The sequence below is a fragment of the Ictidomys tridecemlineatus genome, chromosome 14, assembly GCF_052094955.1.
Source record: "Ictidomys tridecemlineatus isolate mIctTri1 chromosome 14, mIctTri1.hap1, whole genome shotgun sequence".
NCBI classification, from domain to species: Eukaryota; Metazoa; Chordata; class Mammalia; order Rodentia; family Sciuridae; genus Ictidomys; species Ictidomys tridecemlineatus.
In genome coordinates, this window is record NC_135490.1 from 14,713,001 (window position 1) to 14,734,239 (window position 21,239).

The window sequence follows — 21,239 nt, forward strand, 5'->3', positions numbered from 1 at the left end:
GTGTGCTGAGGCGGGGAGTCATAAAAGGGGACTCAATTAGCCCGGGGCACGTGCCCCATTTAGCCAGAGAGGAACCTCTGCTGGGGAGCTGGCTGGGGGCCCACTCGCCAGCCTGGTGCAGCCAGAGCCCCCAGCCCCAGCTGGCAGATGCCTCGCAACTGTTCTCACATCTCTGCACGGTGCAGCTGCCCTCTTGCTGGAGGCCAAGAGGCAGGTCTGGTTGTGGGGAAGCTCCCCATGAACTCAGCCCTGGGAGACGGAAGGGATCCTTCCTGAGCAACCTGCTCTTTGAACTTGAAGACATGTGAGATGGAGTCCTAGCATCTTTCCACCTCCCTCTGTAATGTCAGCAGGTTTGGTAGACATGCTGCGTGGGCCACCCTTATCCTGGGCAAGCATTTGGATACATGTGATTTCATTTAATCCCCACAAATGGCTGCCAAGCCGGTATCAGCCGTGCTTATCTGACACACAAAGAAATGGAGATCCTGAAAGATTGCCAGGTGACAGAACAGGTTCATCAATCTGTGATCTGTTGTCCAGGGCCTAAGTAACAATTCCTTGCAGAACCAGATGATAGCACCTAATGGTTCCCTCCTGTGGATCTATTGCAATCCTACTGTTGACAAGTGGCCACAAGTGACACTAAGGGTCCAGAATGTGGAATGAGGGCCAGGAGCAGAGTGGGTGAGGCAGAATCAGCAGAGTGCAGATTCCTGGCGCCGGCCTCGCCTAGCCTCTCCCCACTGTTCCCCACAGCAGATCTGTGCCTGGGCTCCAAGCTCCAAGCAGGCAGAGAAGCTGAAGAAAGAATAAAAGGACGGTGCCAGGAACAGGTGACCTAAGCAGACAGCATGGTGTCTTGAGATGGAGCAGAAGACACAGGAGAACTTTCTCCTCCTTCTATACTAAAGACAAAATGTGAGGCCACTTACATGTGGGAGGAACTAACCCAGCACTCCTGAGCACCCTGCACCTGCAGCTAAACTATTTCTGCTTTCTAAATTCTCTTTATTTAGGTGTCTGTACCTGTCACTCCCAACCAGATCCTTGAAAATAAAGGCCCCACCTTAGTTTTCTTTGTCTTGGTCAAAATCCTTGAAAAGGACACGTGTTGGTGCAAGGGTCCATTTATCTCTCCCCAGGTTGATCAGTTGGTTCAATGTCCAAGTCACAATATTTTGGTGAAAACCAGATTTGGATTTCAACTTCATAGATGTGTCTCCAGTCTGTGTGTGTCCCGAGAGCCTGGTTTAAGTCATGAGTCCTCTTCGTGCCTCACCTTTCCATCTTTCCCTCTGGGCATAATCCTTGTGCTTCCCTGTGAGCTCACTGGTTAGGAATATTTACTAAGCACCTGCTATGTTCTTGGCACTATGCACAACACTGTGTGACACAAAGAAGGTTGAACTCCATCCCTGCCTTCAAGGAGGTTGAAAGATAACTGGGGAGACAAACCTTGACCCCGGAGAAGCTAGATAAGACGAGGCCACGTGAGCTTAGCACTGGGAGAGCGCTGTGGCTCCAGAGTGGGCTGTCCTGTCACCTGCTCAGACTAGGAACAGGTCCACTGCTTCTTCTTTTGGAAAGGCAGCTCTGAGCTCTTCCTGAGAGCCTTGCCAACCTCTTCTCAGCCCTGGGCACAATGCTTGCCCCATGATCTGTCCCGTGGGAATTTGTGCATGGATGTGGTGAGGGTGTGGTCCCCCAGGGTCACAGATGGACCTGAACCTGAGAAGACAAGGCTGTGGTTCCCAGGGCTAGGGTCAGAAGCTCCCCTGTGCTGGAGATGCCACCTAGAAGAAAGGGAGTGAGGGCGTGCTCTGTCTTCGCCCAGTGCTCTGTCATCAACCACGCCTGGAGGCAATCTGGGACTGCCTGTGACAGGGGGCCTCAATTAGCCCAGGGCACGTGCCCCATGTAGCCATAGAGAAACCTCTGCTGGGGAGCTGGCTGGGGCCCACTGCCTTCCAGGGCACATGGACCCACAGGATAATCATCTCTGATCGGAGCAGCACTGTGATCCCCGCAGGACAGAATCCCATTTGTATCAGACACACGCCCGCGCGCGCGCACACACACACACACACACACACACTCCTCCTACACACCCCCACTCCCACATGTGACCCAGGCACAACAAGTAGCACCACCTTCTCCCTCTTCCCCATCTGGGTTAGAACCCAGTTCTCCTTTTCTGTTAGCAACTAGAAAGTGTGCTTATTGTGAACTTGGAACTTGAGCTGAGACCTGGGCAAGTCCCTTTCTGCTCTTGGCCTCTATGTCATGGAGGAGTTGATCAGGCAAAGTATGGAGGTCTTGCCTGATCCCTGGGTAATGCAATACACGACGGGAGAGACGCTGCCCTCCGTGACCAGGCGGCTGCTGAGCAGGGAGCCCCTCAAGCGGGTCACTCATAGCAGGCCAGCCTCCCTGCAGGGCCCAACTCCTTCACCCCACCCAGGCAGGGCCATAAATTCCTCCCTCCCTCCCTCCACCCTGCCTACGGCCCCTCTTGGGAGTAACAACAGCTACTTGCTCCTCCCTTTTCCCAGGTGATGTGGTGAAGTGGGATGCAGGGGCTCCCTTCTCAATCCCGCTGCCTTCCTTTGATATTTTGATGAATAAGAGTCTGAGATTCTAGCTCTCCTGGGAGGGTCTTTAAAAACTAGACAGCTTCCAAGACCCCCCGCAAGTCTCAGAACAAGTCCACACGTGTGCAAAAGTAATCTATACAGGAGAGTTTGGTCAGCACTTGGCGAGATCTGAGCAAGGAGAGTAGAAGCACTTGGTACCACACCCAGGCCGGAGCATCGAGCTCCACATTGGTCCACACAGTAGATCCACAGATGGGAAGAGGTTGAGTCAGGCCATCCAGGTGGCAGAAGGATACGTACAACATAAGACCATTTGCATAAAGTTAAAAAAAAAAAGGCAGTATTCATAGAGAGTATGTTAAAATATGTTTATGTTACAAAAACGTTCCCACCAAATTCAGGAAGGATGTGCAGGGGTGGGGAGAAGTGAGTTTGGTGGGGGGAGGGCGGAGGACCAGGGAATGGGGATTTCAACTCAGGTATTTTATTTCTGAAATCGAAGTCACAACATTTTAGCAATGTCAGGGCTGCACTGGGTGCTTGGGTTATTTTATTTTATTTTTTTTAAGTATTTAAAATAAAAATTAAACACAAGCCCTGGGCCCTGCTCACCCGCCAGGCAGCTCCCCAGTCTGACCCTGGGGGACCCCCACTGAGGGTGGTCTCAAACTTGCCCACTTCATAGAACACAGAGGTATGCCCTCAGTCCTCATACCTCCTACACTGACACTCCTGGACCAGCTGCCCAGATCCCAATCTTTGCTGCCATCTCTCTAGTCCCCAAAGGGAAGCAGAAGCCATCAAAGTTGTCAGTAATCCAAGACCAAGTTCTCCGTCCCTCCCAAAGTTTATGTGGGGTTCCCCGTAGTAGGACATATTCATGTGTCTAAATGGGGCCAATCAAGGTGCGGATGTCAGGAGCCCAGGGACCCTCAGTAGTCATAGCTGGAATGTTGGAAGGGTGCATTTTTCTGAGGGGGGGGGAGTCTAGTGTTCTCATTAAATTCTCAAAAAGTCTCAAAAACACAAAAGCTGAGATGAATCCCGCCATGTGTTGTGGTTGGAAATTGAGCCCAGAGAAGACTTGAGGCTCTGCACCCATCTCACGCTGTGCCCTTTCTGCCCACTGCAAAGTTCAGAAGGTCATGGGACAAGTGGCCCAGGGGCACTGGGACTTGTGGTCAGACTGGCACAGCGATGGGACTTCCGCCCTGTGTGCTTCTCAGACAAACCGAGTGTGTCAGAACTGGCCCGGGGAGGGTAAGAAAGGACAGCACTGACGAGCAAGCACCACAGGGTTTTCTAAGTTCTCCCTGTGCTTCAGGTTCACAGTGGAGTCATGTGGCAGGGGAGCATGCCTACCTCCATATTACAAGTGGGGAAACCGAGGCACAGAGAGATGGAGTCACCTGATCCCAGCCACACCAAATCAGCGACAGAACTGAGGTTTCTAGTTCAATTTTCTGTTCCCCTAAAACCAGGTTTCATGACCCCAGAACTATTGGCAGTTTGGGCCAGGTGGCTCTTTGTTGTGGGCTGTGCATGCAGCTAACCACTGTAGGATTTCAGGAACCACTGGCCGTGCTCACTGGGTGCCAGTAGACCCTGGTCACGGAAGTCAGAAGTGCTTCGTCAGGCCAGACGCGGTGGTGCACACCTGCAGTCACAACGACTCAGAGGCTGAGGTGGGAAAATCTCAAGTTCAAGACTAGCCTGGGCAACTTTGGTGAGACCCTGTCTTAAAATAACAAGGACTGGGGCTGTGGCTCAGTGGTAGAGTATCAGGGAGCCACAGAGTTCCGTGAGGCCTTGGTCACCCCACTACCATACACACATACACACAAGGTGTTTTATTCCAATATTGCCAACCCCCCCCCCCTCGAGCTTCACTGCCTGTGCCTTCCCTGGGCCTTCACAGTTGTTATCCCCTCTAAGGGGACCATGTTACAAAAACTCCTATTTGGCTGGCTCTTCTTGATTGCTATTTTCTCGAGGTTTCCCTGTCTACCCTAACATAGTAGATGCACACCTACACTTACATGTGCACATTGGCAAATGCACACACAGGTACACACAGAGACATGCACACACAAGAAGAGACATGGATACATGTACATGCATGCCCACACACATGCACTCTTGTGAATATAGACATGTACACACAACACATGTGCACAGACACGTGTGCACACGTGTACACATACACACACACACACACACACTCTTCTCTCCCATATTTTTGGCTTTTTATTTCTCCTTTCCACATCTCTTCCTTCTTCCACCCCGGTACCCACTGGCCCCTCTGCATTTTGCACAGTAATTGGCCCATGTGAGATTCTGAGTGATTTTTTTCTTTTCTTTCTTTTTTTTTTTTTTTTGGTATCAGGGATTGAACCCAGGGGTACTTAACCACTGAGCCAAATCCTGGCCCTTTTTAATATTTTATTATTTAGAGACATGTCTTGCTGAGTTGCTCAGGGCCTCCATACATTGCTAAGGCTGTTTTTTGAACTTGTGATCCTCCTGCCTCAGCCTTCCAAACTGCTGGGGTTCAAAACATGTACACAGCTCTGAGTGAATTTTTGTTGAATTGACCAAATGAAGAACCCTCACACCGCAGTCCCCAGGGCTCCGCCCTAGAAGCAGGCTACTGAGCATGGTAGTTGCAGAGGTGTCCGCAGCTGGGCGGGTTAGGGAACGGGGTGCACACTGGATGTGGTGCATCTGGATGGGACCTCAGGTCCTACTGCTCCCTGCAGTAGGCAGCAGGGAGGCCCAGGGTGTGGCTGTGAGCAGCTGCTGAGAAGCCAGGCAGCCTTTCCCCCTGATGAGGACAGACAGGCCCAGAGAGGCCGGCAAGCAGGGAGCGCCTCACCTCTGGGGGAGCAGGAGGAGGGTGGCTGGAGGCTGAGCACCCTGAGCTCGGAGAGTGACCTCTCTCCTCTCCTCAGCTGGAAGCCTGGATCTGGTGTGGCTCAGGGCCCAGCTGCTCCACCCCATGGGAAAGGAAGCCATTGGCTGGGGAAGCAGGATGAGTGATGTCCTTTCTCTGTGAATCCCCTTTTAACTCCAGGCCTCCCCTTCCACCTTCCGGAAGTAGGTAATCAAAGAAATGTGTCCCACTGGCCGGAGCCCGGGGTTCCTCTGGGAAGGAGGGTGCAGGGTGGAGTGGGAGGGAAAGCAAAATTACCCCACTGGTGTTCCCACCTAAATGTGTGGGAGCGGCTCAGAAGCAGGGCTTCCCAGGATTCCAGGCCGTTTCCGGTCCTGGGGGAGCTGTGGCTGCTCCGTGCAGCCTGGGCTGGGGGGAGGGTGTGAAGCAGTCGCTGGGGTGAGGTTCTGAATTCCCTGGGGCTGGATTGAGAAGTACAGCCCTGGAGGCCTTCCTCCAACAGCTGCTTTGGGTTCCTCTCCTCCTTGGCTCTTCTTTTCAGACCGGAAGTCAGCTCTGAGCTGGATTCCTCTGTGAAGTCCCTAAGAGCTCCAGCAGAAGATGGGGTTCAGCCACACTCAGTGTGAGGTTCTCCTCTCTGCCCTCTTCCCCCTTTCCCCTGACCAGATCTCCAAGTGATTGCTGCGTTTACCCCTGGCCAAGGGGGATTTTTTCCCCCCAGGAATTAAAATGTGCACCTTCAGATTCTTGTCCTTACCAAAGTGGGTGGTAAGGGGATTTGGGTTTAGGAATGAGGCGTGACTGCACCCAGGATTTCCCTAATGTGTTCTTCAACTTGACAGGGGAACAAGTCTAGGTACTTAGGGGTGATTAGCTTAGCCTCAGGTGGATCCCAGAGTAACTGGAACCCCACTGTAACTCTGCATGCCAGCACATGGGGCTTGCTGGCAGGGTACCTGGGCTGAGACAGGAACTGTCTCTCAGGGACCATCCTTTGGACACTCCTGTCCTTTGCTTCTGACATCATTTGTCATCATCTTCGTGATCCTGAGCACGCAGCACAGAGTCCCTGCACCTCAAGCCACCTGGGTGCTGCTCGGGTGGATGGAGCTCAAGTCACCTAAGATCTGATTGACATTTGTCCACAGAGGAAATGAAGCTTTGGCCGGAGGCAGCAGAATGTGATTTCTCCTGTGGGCATGCTCTCCCCCAATCCTGGGGACTCTCTTTGCTCTTTAGGATGGGAACCCAAACATCTTTGAGCCTACTGTCATGCTATGGCTGGCAAATGAGGTATTTGGGTGCAGGTTCAAATCCCGTGTTGGTCACTGGTCAGCTGAGCCACTGGGGCTGTGACATGGCACCTCTCTGAGTTGGCACCTCATCTTCTCACTTTTGTTCTAAAATCTCCAAAGTCTTTGTTGTCACGGAGCTCAGAGTCTGATGAAGACGTACTCAAACAGCTGGGTTTTAGAATGAGAGTATTTATTATAGGTTAAGTATGTATTGCCCAGGAAATAAATAGGTTGGTAAGACAGAAAGCAGGGGAGGAGCCCGACCTTTTCACGGGTAACTACAGAAAAACACCTTCCTTCCAGAGGCGAGGCGAGGCTCGAGCTGAGAGCTGAAGGATGGGAAAGGGCCATCTGATCTGCCAGAGGAGCAAAGAGAGAGTTCTAAGCCAGAACAACAGCAGGCGCCCCAGCTGTGGGTGGGAAGAGGCTTCGCGTGTTCAACCACCGGGAGGTGAGGGGGTCATCACCGAGGAGGAAAGGATGGTGTGTGATCAGGTGGGAGCAGCAGGAGGAACCCAGGCTGCCCTGGCTTGCAGGGTGTGGGGAGGAATCTGTGTTTTACTCTGAGAACTTGGGAAGGCTGAAAAGGTTTTCATAAGGAAGTACAATGGCCTTCACACTTCACAGGAGTGTGTCAAACAGACGGGAAAGACATTTGGAGGCTGTTTCAAGGTCCAGTTGAGAAGAGATGGAGGTAAGAAGAGCAGAGCCACAGATTCATTTCGCTTTTTTTTTGGGGGGGGGGCAGGTACCGGGGATTGAAATCAGGGACACTTAACCTCTGAACCACATCCCCAGCCACGCCCCCCCTTTTTAAAAAAAATTTTATTTTGAGACAGCATCTGGCTAAGTTGCTGAGGCTGGCCTTGAAGTTGTGATCCTCCTGCCTCAGCCTCCAAAGTCACTGGGATTACAAGCAAGTGCTACCATGCCTGGCTCATTTAGCATTTTTGCTTTTTTACCCCGTCTATGTTGCAGGCTTCTGGAAAACTTATCTTTCTGTTTATCCCGCACACATCCCAGCCATAAGCACTTACCCTGTGCCACACTTTGCACTTCACTCCTGCTAGCGTTTTGTCTTTGTACTGGATGTGTTTAAGAGTTCAGATTTCCATTTTATAACGAAGAAAGCTCAGAAAGGTTGATCTTGTCTTGTTTCTGGGTTGTTGTTTGTTTTTGTTTGGTTTTTTTTTTTTTTTTGGTAGTAGGGATTGAACCCAGGGGTGCCTAACCACCAAGCCACATCCCCAGCTCTTATTTTTTTTTTTTTTTTAGTTTTAGAAGGACACAATATCTCTATTTTATTCATTTATTTTTTTATGTGGTGCTGAGGATCAAACCCTGTGCCTCACATAAGCTAGGCAAGCACACTGCCAGTGAGCTACAACCCCAGTCCCATCTTTTTTTTTTTATTTTGATACAGGGACTCACTAAGTTGCTTAGGGCCTAGTTAAATTGCTGAGGCTGGTCATGAACTTGTGATCCTCCTGCCTCAGCCTCCCAAGTTGCTGGATTTACTAGCATGCCCCACTGTGCTTGGCTCAGAGACGCCAACAGCCAGGCCCCTGAGACACTATGTATGAAGTGCTCATAAGTGTTTCTTGGGTGACGAAAAGTAAGAAGCCAGTTGCCCAAGTGGTACGATGCATAGCGTCGCTTCCCTGTGTGGGCTGCAATAGAAGAGTTGGCCCTGGAGTTCTGAGCCGAGCTACAGAAGGATGACTTAGGGGGGAAAAAAATCACATCTTTCAGTGCCAACTGTTAGGTCACTGGAAGAACTCTGCGCTCCCAGGAAGCTCCGAGGGGGGATGGGAGGCAGGGAAGTTGCTTTTTGGAAAATAAAAGTGGTTCTAGAAAAAGCAGTGTGGATATTGAGGACAGCACAGGGATGAGAGACGGGGTGGGAAGGCTGATCACACAGATAACAGAGACCAATGAAAATGCCTGCCGCTGCAGAGCGCCTAGGACCTACTCCGCATTCAATAAATGTCACAGAGCGCTCATCTATTCAGGGCATTTCATGAAATTTTCCCAGTGACCCTATGAATCTAAGAGGCCGTCAAGTTAACAAAAGCTCTTCAGGTAAGAGCATGCCTCGAACTCACAGGATGAAGTTTGGTTGTGTTGTGCTCCTGCTCCTGGAAGATAGAAGACCCTTACTCCTAACACAGCCTCTGTGTTCTCTGGGAAGCAACCCAAGTCTGGACGCAGGCGCTAATGCTCAGTCTGAGCCTCTGACTCTTTCAGCCCGGCACACGCAACTCCCGTGGCCACCCAGGGCTGCTCTGGCTCCTTTGAGATGGACAGGATAATCTAGAGCAAAACAAAGAACACGGATTCCTTCTGCACCTCTGGTTTTATGAAGTGGGGGTGGGTTGTTTTTCCCTTGATGGCTCCTCTGTCTCCTGACTGAGAAACTCTCCTTCCGCATGCCTGGGGCTCACACTGCCTTCCCCCTTGACAATCACGTGATCTGTGCTTAGCGATTCGTCAACCTGCACGCGGGAGGCACTGACATCCCGGTTCATTCTCTGTCCAGTGACTGACAAGGTTGCTGTGAATGGTGAAGCACTGACTGTACGAGGTGGCCCTCGGTGGGGCAGGATGGCACACACCTGCCATCCCAACTCCTCTGGCAGCTAAGGCAGGAGAATCTCAAGTTCAAGGCCAACCTGGGCAACTTAGGGAGACACCATCTCACAATGAAATAAGAAGGGCTGGGGTGTAGCTTGGTGACAGAGCCCTTGCATAGTGTGTGCAAAGCGCTGGGTTCATCCCTAGCCCCCCAAAAGTAAAAGAATAAATTGAGAGAGAGAGAGAGAGAGAGGCCCTCTAACTTTTCTGAAAGCTTCTATGTTTTAGAATGAGTTTGCAAAACTGCAGGTGCAAAATGGTAGGTAGTTCACCTCCCTGTCGTGGCTGGCCGTGGTGTGACTGGGAGTCCAGTTCAAGTCTGTCACCAGCTTCTCAACCTTCAAGGCCACCGTTTCTTTCCCTCTTTCTCTCATGGACCCTCTACCACTTGAGGTGGCTTTTCTTCCACCCCACCACCAAATCTGCTCTTGTCAGGTCACCAGTGAGCTCCACCCCACCACATCCATTGACCAACTCCCAGCTGGCATGTCACTTAGGCACCCAGCCGGTGACACCATCCCTGTGGGAAATTCCTTCCTTCATCCTGCCTCAGGTGTCCTCCTGCCCACAGGGCTCCTCAGTGCTCTCCCTCCGTCCTCTCTCGCCTCCTGACCTCTTGGAGCTCCAGTCAGTCCTTGGACTCCTCCTGTCTTTCTGCAGCGGCTCCCACACCTGCCATCTTCTGCCTGTGGCTCCAATTCCTCCCTAACTTCCTCTCTCACTTCCTCCCTCACTTCCTCTCTCACTTCCTCCCTCACTTCCTCCCTCACTTCCTCCCTCATTTCCTCTCTCACTTCCTCCCTCACGTCCTCTCTCACTTCCTCCCTCACTTTCTCCCTCACTTCCTCTCTCACTTCCTCCCTCACTTCTTCCCTCACTTCCTCGTGTGCCATGTACCTCATCACTCCTTGGATGCCAAATGGGCTGAAAACTTACTGTTTTAAACCAAATTTCTATTTCCCCCTACACTGGCTCCGTCTGTGGCCTTTCTGCCTGCTTGGATAAAAACATTAGGCATTCTTTATGTCATTCTTTTTCAAAATTTTTTTTATTGTTTTTTTTCTTCTATTTTTAAAAACATTCTTGATTCCTTTCTTTTTTTCTCACTTCCTTATACCCCATCCTTTTGCAAATTCTATCAGCTCAATTTTAAAATTGTATCTAAAATTTAATGCACATCTGCCACCCCAAGATGGCTGCACTAGTCACTCACGTTCTTGGCCCCCCAGTTCTGTCCCAGCCCCTCACTCGCCTCTTCTCCACCCAGCTGTGGACAGTGACCTTCCCAGCATGTCAGATGAAATTGCTGGCTGCATAGAGCCCCTTGGGACTCCACTTAGAGTCAAGCCAATGTCCTTGCAGCCAAGGGCCCCTGCTGGCTCCCTGACTGCTGCTTCTCCAGCCAGGTTGGCCTCCCCGCTGATCTCAGGGAGCCAGGCGCAATCTGCCGCAGAGCCTCAGGGCCTGGTATGTGGGGTTCCTCTTGGTGAGCTCTGTCCCCCCAGATTTCCACATGGCTTGCCCTTCATTTTCTTGAGTTCTTAAAGGCTACCCTGAGGGAGACACTTCCCTTACACTCCCTGAGTCCGTTTTCTGTTGCTGTAACAGAAGACCACAAACTGGGTAACTTCTAAAGAACACAGGTGGGAGTTCTTACCCAGTTTGTTCTTGCTGGTGGGGCTCTGCAGGGTCCCCAGGTGGTGCTGACAGCGACCTTGCCAGTCTCTGTTCCTCTTCTTAAAAAACCACAAACGCCCCACCCTCAACAGCCTCCCAAGGCCTCCCTTCCAACACCATTACCCTATGACTTTGGGGATTAAGCCCCCGGTATGGGGATACAGGGACACCAGAGCCCTCCACTGGTGGAACAAGCCTGTCCTTCAATTCTGTCATCCTGGCTCCTCTTGGGCTCTGAGATCATTGACTTGTGTGTGGCCTGTCAACTGCACGCTGAGCCGAAGTCGCAGGAGCTCAGTGTTTGGGGCTCTGATGGACACCCCAGTGTGTAGAACAGCTCCTCGCCCCGAGGGGGCTCCTGCTGGCATCTGCCCACGTTTCTCTGCTGCCCTCCTGAAATCAATGTGTGTCCAGTGCCCGGCCCGGCCCAGGCTGACCTCTGTCTGCACCTCCTTCCAGGTCCATGGTTCTCCCAGGCTCTGCAAGAGTTTTGCTATGACTGCAGCCCCCTCGCGGAGCCAGCGTCACCCCTCGCTGCCACCGCCGCAACAGGCCCCCGCCCCGCCCTGCCCGTCCCTGGCCCCGGGTCACCATGGGCAGCGTCAGCAGCCTTATCTCCGGCCACAGCTTCCACAGCAAGCACTGCCGGGCCTCGCAGTACAAGCTGCGCAAGTCCTCCCACCTCAAGAAGCTCAACCGGTACTCTGATGGGCTGCTGAGATTCGGCTTCTCCCAGGACTCCAGTCACGGCAAGTCCAGCTCCAAAATGGGCAAGAGCGAGGACTTTTTCTACATCAAGGTCAGCCAGAAGGCCCGGGGCTCCCACCGCCCAGATTACACGGCACTGTCCAGTGGGGACATCGGGGGCCAGGCTGGGGTGGACTTTGACCCATCCACTCCACCCAAGCTCATGCCCTTCTCCAATCAGCTAGAAATGGTGAGTGGGGGTCCTGGCAAGGGAGGGGGACAGGAGTAGGGGGAGGGGGGACGGGAGTTGGGTGGGAAGAGAAGAAGCAGAGAAAGGTCCAGTGGTCACCTCTCTCCAGGAGGCCGAAGCAGCAGGGGTGAGGGGGGAAAGCTCAGCCTCATCCCAGATCAAAGGCTGGTCAAGGAATGAAAGCTGGTCGGTCCCCCTGAGCTGAAAGTCATGGGTCAGCCCTTCAGCAAAGAGCCAAGGGGAAATTCAGGCCTCTCTGAGCTGTACAGGGATGTGCCTGGACTGTCAAGGTAGGACAACCAGTTACATTCTCAAAGGCAAAGATGGGGGGGGGGGTCTGTTGTCATCTGCAAGAACAGCTGGAAGGAGTCAGTATCTTCTCCCTCCTGCAGACTCCTGGAGGTGAGTCTTCTCATTTGCTGCCCAGGTGCAGTAGCTCCTTGATCAAGCCAGGCCTGGAGGCATCTTTAGCTCAATAAGGACTGGGATTTTGTTTAACAATGATGTAGGCAAAGAGTCCTGGGATTTCAGAAGTCTAGGCTTTATGCCAGCTCAAGCACTCGTAAGTCCCCATAGTAGACACTGAAAACAATTTTCCTATCCAGTTCCTGTCCGTCTTGTAGGAACAGATCCAAGGCTTTGATATACAGGTTGAGTATCCCTTATCCAAGGACCAGATACCGAGGACCAGAGGTGGAATATGTATGTAGACATAATGAGTTGTCTTGGGGATGGTGCCCAAGTCAAAACATGAATTTTTTTGTTTCATGTACACCTTATGCACAGAGCCTGAAGGTAATTTTACACAGCGTTTTTAATAAGTTGTGCACAAATGAAATTTCATGATGTGAAATGTTCCACTTGGGGCCCCATGTCAGGTCTCAAAAAGTTTCTGAATCTGTAGCATCTTGGATTTGGGATATTCTGATTCAGTTCAACCTGTACTAGGAAAGGGCCCGTTATGTTTGCATAAATCTTGAAGCCCATTAAACAATGTGAAAGGACTCTACCTATGGAAATTACAAGTTTAAAAGAGGGCTATTGTTCCCAGTGATCCTCCCAGCCGAGCAGAGAATGTGTTAGCATTCTTGCTGCAGGATGACCAGAAGTGGCCACAAAGGGCAAGAGGGATTGACCAACACACATGGACCCCTGCTTGTCCAGCCCAGTGCCTTGACCTCATACACCCAGAGCAGCAGCTGACATCTCAGTCAGTGAACATAAATGGCATTTGTCTTCTCAAAGGGGCTGGGACAGGCTGTCGGCAGGTTGCTGTGTCATAGAACAGTGCCTGTTAAGTTAGTGTAAAGGACAACTGTTAAGGACATTCCCCAGGTACTGAAGATTTCCTCCCTTGCAGACAGTCACCACAATAGGCCAGCAAGGCTGTTGACCAAGAAGGGTACCGCCTGGGCTCTGAGCTCCTGTGCCTTGGGAGGTCGGCACACAGACCCCATGGGGAGGAAGAGGAGGGCAGAGCCAGAGGAAATACTCGAGGTCAATATGGTTCTTTGCCTCCCCAGGGCTCAGACAAGGGGGCAGTGAGGCCCACGGCCTTCAAACCCGTGCTGCCGCGTTCGGGAACCGTCCTCCACTCCTCCCCCGAGAGTGCCAGCCACCAGCTGCACCTGGCCCCTCCGGACAAGCCCAAGGAGCAGGAGCTGAAGCCGGGCCTGTGCTCTGGGGCGCTGTCCGACTCGGGCCGGAACTCCATGTCCAGCCTGCCCACGCACAGCACCAGCAGCAGCTACCAGCTGGACCCGCTGGTCATGCCCGTGGGGCCCACCAGCCGTTTCGGGGGCTCGGCACACAACATCACGCAGGGCATCATCCTGCAGGACAGCAACATGATGAGCCTGAAGGCTCTGTCGTTCTCCGACGGGGGCAGCAAGCTGGCCCACCCGGCCAAGGCGGACAAGAGCTCCTCGTGCGTGCGCTCCCCCATCTCCACGGACGAGTGCACGGTCCAGGAGCTGGAGCAGAAGCTGCGGCAGAGGGAGGGCGCGCTGCAGAAGCTGCAGCGCAGCTTTGAGGAGAAGGAGTTCGCCTCGGGCCCGGCCTCAGAGGAGCGCGCCCGGCGCAGCAGGGACGGCAGCAGGGACGATCCGGAGGGCCCCGAGCCCAAGAGCAGCAGCAAGCTGAAGCAGGCCTCGCAGAAGAACCAGCGCACGCAGCAAGTGCTGCACCTGCAGGTGCTGCAGCTGCAGCAGGAGAAGTGGCAGCTGCGGCAGGAGCTCGAGAGCCTCATGAAGGAGCAGGACCTGCTGGAGACCAAGCTCAGGTCCTACGAGCGCGAGAAGACCAACTTGGCCCCGGCACTGGAGGAGACCCAGTGGGAGGTGAGGTGCACCTGTCCGCACACACTAAAGGGCCAGCTTTGTGACCCAGGGAAGGGGCTCCCTGGTTAACTGTGATGGGGACGCACTCAGCTCCCGGTTCCCTCCTCTGTCTCCACCATCACCCCCGTGGCCCCCGGAACTGAGTTTACCGGCTGAGTCACTGGGGAACCCAGACCCGGAGGCCTAGCCAGGCTGTCTGAGGGCAGAACTCACTTCCTCTGCTGACCAGAAGTTCAAAAGGACACCTGGTTCATCAGGTCCCAGGACCCAAGAGAGAGTGGGAGTTGTTGGCTGGACTTAAGGAAAAGGATCCCACCCACCCATAAGAGCGGCCAGGTAGTGCCAGGTCTCAGCAGTGGAAGGAGGCCCTCCTGGCAGAAGTGTGAGTGGAGCCCGGGGTTGGTGAGTTGAGAGGGGCACACAGCAGAGCAGGGAAAAGAGCACACCTGCATGCACACGTGTGCACACACATACACTCAGACACACTCCAGACCACCTGGACCAGCGATGGAGACGCTGGGGCACAGCACCCCACTGATCGGGATGCAGCCTCTCTCCTCTGAACAGTCCCAGGGGGTGGGAGGGCAGGTGGGTTGTGCACTCAGCATCGATGTCCTTGGCCCTAAAGCACCCTGCCTGGGGAAGATGAGGGCCCTGTGTCTAGACCAGCAGCAGGCCAAGGTGGGGTGGCCCACCCTCAGCAGAATCTGATCGCCTCAGAGCCCTGCCCTGGTCCTGGACAGTGAGGTGACATGGGAGAGATGGGAGGGGAACTGGCCAGGTGAGAAGGGAGGGTCTCTTCTATCCAGCTACACCTGTCCTCTTCCCATCTGTGTGGCCACAGCAGACCCGCCCCAGCCCTTGTTCTCAGCCACTTTGGAACTTCGCAGAGATGTATAGTGAGTACTGGCCCTCGGTCTCCATCCTTGTCTAGTCAGCAGCTAGGTGGACATGGCTGTTATCTTGTTCCCCGCTTGTCCAGTCAGGGTACTTGTTAAAACAATAAAATTAAATAAAGAATATAGGCTGGGCATGGTGGACAGACACACCCATAACCCAACTACTTGGGAACATCACAACTTCAAGGCCCGCCTTAGTGAGGGCTGGGGACATAGTTCATTGGTAGAGCACCTCTGGATTTAATCCTCAGTACTGCAAAAAATAAATGATAATAAAAATGACTTAATAATATGCTATGATGATGACATCATTCTAAACCTACTTATTCTAACTTACAGAGCTTATTATGTGCCAAGTTCTCTCTTCTAATCCTTGCAGTTACTCTCTGCAGTAGGTATTGTAACTATTCCTCAATGTACAATTAAGAAAACTGAGGCTCAGAGAGTCTATAATAGCAAACAGCAAGTTAAGTGACCTGACCAAGGTCTGATACATATTAAGGTCAGAGTCAGGATTTGATCCTAATGGTATGGATCCAGAGTTCACATTTTCAATAGCCATACCATATTTCCACCATGTTAATGTGTCCAGGATCACCCATATCATAAGCCACTGAGTCAGGTTCAAAGCCAGCCCATGATTTCACCATGATTCTGTGCTGCTCCCTCCAGGAAACAAATGCCGGCTTGGCGTGTTAGTTAGCTTTCTGTCACTGTAGCAAAATACCTGAGATAATCAGCTCATAAAAATAAAAGTTGTGTTTGGCTCACAGTTTTGGAGGTCCCAGATCAATTGGCCCCTTTTGCTTTGGGCCTACGGAGAGGCTGCACATCATGGCAGGAGTGTGTAATGGAGCAAAATCACCTCAAAACCAGGGACCCAAAGAGAGAGAGAGAGAGAGAGAGGAAGAGGCTAGGGCTCCACAATCCTCTTCTAGGGCACACCCTACATGATCTAAAGACACTTTTTAAAGCTTCCACCACCTCTCAGTAGCACCACCTTGGGGACCAGGCACTTAACGCATGGACCTTGGGGTGACATTCAAGATCCAGCCCATAGCACTTGGCCTTGGGAAGAGATTCTTGGCCTCAGCCATGCATGGCAGGTGGGTGGGTCTCCTGTAGACTGAGCAGTGTTTCCTCGGGAGCAAGGAGGAGCTTCTTCTGGGAGGGGAAAGTGAGAAAATATGAAGGTGATCTCCAGACGAGTTCCAAGAGTCCATTCTGCCGAGTCCAGGCCTTGGCCTCTATTCATTCTTGAGACACAGTCAGCTGGACAGAAACACATGACTTGGGTTTTCATCATTGCTTTTTTTTTTTTTTTTTTTTGAAGAGACAGGTCTCACTAAGTTAAGGCCTATCTAAACTGCTGAGGCTGGCTTTGAACTTGCAATCCTTCTGCCTCAGCCTCCCAATCATCACTGCGTCTGGCCAAACTCTGATGAGCTGTAGGTGTGGCAGTGGAGGAGTAAAGCAGGGAAAGCCTGTAGCTCGTGCTCTGGTGGCACGACAGGTTGTACCAGCCACCAGGGTTCATCAGGGCAGCAGGAGAGGAGAGAAGGGGGCCGGGTACGTGCAGGGGTGAGGTCAGAGGGTTTGGCAGAGAAGCCAGCACCACTGGTGTCAAAGGTGAGTGATGGGGTTGGCAGCAGTAGGCAGAGTAGACCACTGATCTTTGAGTTGCCAATTGCCATGGCTTTGGGCAAAGACTGTGGTCTGGACTCGGACCCTGGGGAAATCAAGATGCACAGGAGAACAAAAAGATCGTCCAACAGGGCTCGGCCATCCCAGGTTGCCCAGGCAACGGACTTGGGACCAGTATCTCCAGGCAGCCCCTGTCTGGAGCAGCTTGATCCCTTCAGGCAGTTGAGATGTCCCTGGGGCAAGGACACTGATGTCTGGCACTCTCTCTCCACCCCCAACCCCGGCAGGTGTGCCAGAAGTCAGGTGAGATCTCCCTCCTCAAACAGCAGCTCAAGGAGTCGCAGACGGAGGTGAACGCCAAGGCCAGCGAGATCCTCAGTCTGAAGGCGCAGCTGAAGGACGCGAGGGGCCGGCTGGAGGGCATGGAGCTGAAGACCCAGGACCTGGAGAGCGCCCTGCGCACCAAGGGCCTGGAGCTGGAGGTCTGCGAGAACGAGCTGCAGCGCAAGAAGAACGAGTCAGAGCTGCTTCGCGAGAAGGTGAACCTGCTGGAGCAGGAGCTGCTGGAGCTGCGCGCGCAGGCGGCCCTGCAGCGGGAGAGCGCCGCCCTGGGCCCGGCGGTCACGCCCACCTTCTCGGAGGACATCCCCGCCCTGCAGCGGGAGCTGGAGCGGCTGCGGGCAGAGCTGAAGGAGGAGAGGCAAGGCCACGACCAGATGTCCTCGGGCTTCCAGCAGGAGCGGCAGGTGTGGAAGGAGGAGAAGGAGAAGGTGATCCAGTACCAGAAGCAACTGCAGCAGAGCTACCTGGCCATGTACCAGCGCAACCAGCGCCTGGAGAAGGCCCTGCAGCAGCTGGCTCGCGGGGACGGGGCTGGGGAGCCCCTTGAGATTGACCTGGAAGGAGCTGACATCCCCTACGAGGACATCATAGCCACTGAGATCTGAGGGACCAGCCTGGGGAGACAGAGCTGGGGACCTGGTACCCGGAGGCAAGGGCCCCCCCCTGTTCAAGGAGAGCCCCCCTCCCTTCTCAGCTGCTCAGCAACTCGGGCCTCTCTGAGAGAAGCCACCTCCTAGACACAGGTCCAGGAGCCACAGGTGGTGGGCAGGGGTCAGGATGAGACTTCTTCCCCTTCTCCTCCCTGTTCCAGCCTCACCAACCACCACCTCAAGCTCTGATCAGCGACCCCCAGCTCTCCCGGTGATGGGTACAGGGATCCCCGTGCACTGGTTCAGGGCTCCCTAAACCTTGGCCTTTGTTCAAAACAGTGAAGTAGGTGACTGCTGGGAAGCCCCAGTGGCCACTCCAGGGACAGAAGCTCCCTTCCAGTTCTTATCCCCAAGCCTGTCTAATCCCCTGGACATCAGGAGGCCTCGGGAATAGAAAGAGGCCATGTATGACCAGAAGCCTTGGAATCTCATCAGCTGAGCTGCTCTTCTCTGGCCCCTGAGGTGTAGGGGTTGGGGTGGGGGGTGGAGAACCCACAGCCCATCAAGCCTCGGAAGGGAGCAGATGCTGGGCACCTTGGCTGTGTGGAGCCTCCGTGAGACCTGCAGAGGTCTGGGGTCTGGGAAGCTGAACAGTGAGAACCAGTGGCAGATAATGGGGTGCAGCGTCCAACTGGAGTTACACAGCCTTTGAACAGCTGGTGGCCTTTGACCTCAGTGACATTCTTCCTAAAGCCATAGACACTGAGACTCTGGGATGGGTGTTGGGAAAGGGACACGGAGGGTTTGGCCTTCGCCTATACCAGGAGTACCTCCCGATCTTTCCAGTTGAAACTGAGACGGAGAAGTCCCTGACCGGGTCAGAGTTGGCCGGTGGCCCCTCTGCAAGGATTTCCCTTCCCAGGCATCAAATTTGGCTTGGATCCAAACGTAACCCATCTACTCAGATGGTACACCTGCAATCTGGGCATCTCCCTTTTCTGCCCATTAGCCCCATTCAGGGGCATCTCTTCCCTCTTAGCATCTGTGGTGCTACGTTCTGAGTCTTCACAGGTTGGAATGGTCCACAGAGTGCTGCCAGGCCGGAGCCCCAGCAGGGAGGGTAGCGAGGACATAGGACAGGGGACACACACAGCCTTCTGAACAAACAGCCTCAAGCCACCTGCTGCTCCCCCCCACCTCCTCAGCCTCACAGGAGCCTCAGGCTGTAACGAATCTGCAGCCTTCCTCAGGGGCACTGTGGGCGGCTGGGGTTTGTCTTTTGAAGATGTCCAGAGATGGGTGAAGAGAGCAGTTGCTTGGTTCAGGGAATTTTCTTTCTTTCTTCTTCTTCTTTTCTTTTTTTCCTCCCCCTTTCTTGTCTTTTCAGAAACAAGCCAGATCTAGCAGCCGGCCAGGCTGCTCCATCTATTTTTGCTCCTAACCACAGCTGCTGTTGGTAGGAAAGCCAGCCCTTGCTGGGTGCCTGTGACTCTGCCTGTCTGCTGAGAGGGGCCGCGGTGTAGGTTGGGAGAGTCTGGGTTCTTGACAGTCTGGGAGCAATCCCCCAGTGCCGCTTCCTGGACGCTGGCCTGAGAGGTCTGGGGTGGGAGTGGGGGCTGCTTCCCTTGCACCACATCCAGCACTAGGGGTGGCTGGGGGCAGGGCACCATCCCTGTGGCTAGCTAGCGCTGCCTTCCGTTCCCTGGGTAACTGTGCCTGTCCTGTGTCCTCGCCTGACAGGGGCGGTCCTCTGGAATGTCAAACCATTGCTCTTAGCCACAGACTGGACTTGAAGCTGGGATGGACATGCCCAGAACCGCCTCCCTCCCTGAGGGCAGTACCCTCCACGGGCACAGTTTAGACCTGGTTAAAGACGCCCCATGCTTGGTCCCATGGCCGTTGGTTCCTCCATTTCCACCAGCCTGTGCCTTGAGTCCTTTCTCCCAGTGAGAATGCGACACAGAGAGAGAGGAGGAGACTGGTTGCCCCACCCCCCACCCCAGCAGCCAGAAGCCTAGTGCTCTGCCCTCAGGACCTGGCCTGAGCAGAGGTGATGAGGATGAAGAGGTGATGTCCCCAGGACAGGCCCTCGGGAACAAAGCCTGCTCTCCACCTCAGTGTGTGTGCCCCCACTCACAGGGACCTCCATCTTCCCCCTGTCCCTGCCCATCCCATCCCAGACACATCCACCCAGGCCTTGCCCAGCATCCAAGATGGCAGGAGCTGTTCCTGGGCTGCCACTAGCCCAAGGCCCCAGGGCGGCCTAAGGTTGCACCTGACACAAGTGAACTGTAACCTAGCAACCGGGCCTTCCGGTGGGTTTCTTCCCTTCACTGTTGAAAGGCACCTTTGCCACTCTTGGGCCCCGCCCCGCCCAGCCTCTCAGAGGGAGGCTCTGAAGAGCAAGGTTGAGCAGGAACTGGGGAGTGCAGGCTCAGGGCTGATGCCCCGGGCCAGCTTGCTCACTCAGACCTGCTCTGCGCCCCCAAAGCTGCCTGGCTTGACGATGCTCCAGCTCTCTGCAGAGAGAGGTCATTCCACACCACCCACCAAGGAGGGACGCCCAGGGACGCCTCACAGTATATTCTTCGTAGCCCCAGGGCCCGGAGCTCAGCGGGGGACTGGAGGCTTGGCAGCTTTGCCCCGAGAGGCCTTTGCTGAGCTCTTGTCCCTGTCCCTGGCCTGGGCCATCTCTCAAGGGCAGCCAGGCCGGCCTGGGGGAGTCTCAGCACCCCTGGCCACGAGGGCCCCGCTGCCCGCTCTGTTCAGCGGCTCTTTGTGCTGCCTCTGGGGGCAAAAGCTGGCCTTGATGGAATGGTACTTGGGAGGCTGTGTACATAGTTCTTTTTCTTTGTCGTTTCTGGTTTGCTTTGCTTTTGACAGCTTCGTTTTATTTTGTTTTTGATGTCACTTTTTGGCCATGTAAACTACTTCTGGTAATTTTATGTTTTTATTTATGAATAAAGAATGCCATTTCTCATGCCCTCCACAGCCACTTATGTCCCCCGCCCCCCACTTCACTGCGGTGTGGCCACTCCTTGAGACTGCTCCCTCGGACAGGCATGGCCACGTTCCTTCTCGGCAGCCAGGGAGGGGAGGAAGCCTTGGAGAAGGCGGCCCAGGGACATGAGTCAGGGCCCTGGGGTCAGTCGCCTTCAGCTGGCCCTGCCCCTTACCAGCCCACTGACCTCATCTGCAATGTGGTCCTGGCCCACCCCGAAAAAAGGCCAGGAAGGACCAGGGGACAAGTGCCTTGCAGGGTTACAGGGCTGTCTCCAAGACAGCCCAGCCCCAGCCACGCGCCCCTCTTGTCTCCCACCAGCTGCTCCCGTCACCAGCCAGCTCCTTGCTCGGGGGCATATGGCCTCTTGGCAAGAGACCAGGGTGGTTAT

General features: G+C 54.0%; 1 protein-coding gene across 1 annotated transcript in view; it reads left to right on the forward strand.

The window, feature by feature from the left end:
- Lzts1 (leucine zipper tumor suppressor 1) overlaps positions 1-20,831 on the forward strand; it is a 54,001-nt gene extending 33,170 nt beyond the window's left edge. Inside the window, exons 2-4 of the mRNA XM_005329290.4 lie at positions 11,556-12,033; positions 13,557-14,372; positions 17,203-20,831. Of these exons, the coding sequence (XP_005329347.1) occupies positions 11,689-12,033; positions 13,557-14,372; positions 17,203-17,862 (1,821 nt within the window). The 5' untranslated portion in view covers positions 11,556-11,688 and the 3' untranslated portion in view covers positions 17,863-20,831. The remainder of the gene's footprint in view (positions 1-11,555; positions 12,034-13,556; positions 14,373-17,202) is intronic.
- Positions 20,832-21,239: the final 408 nt, after the last annotated feature.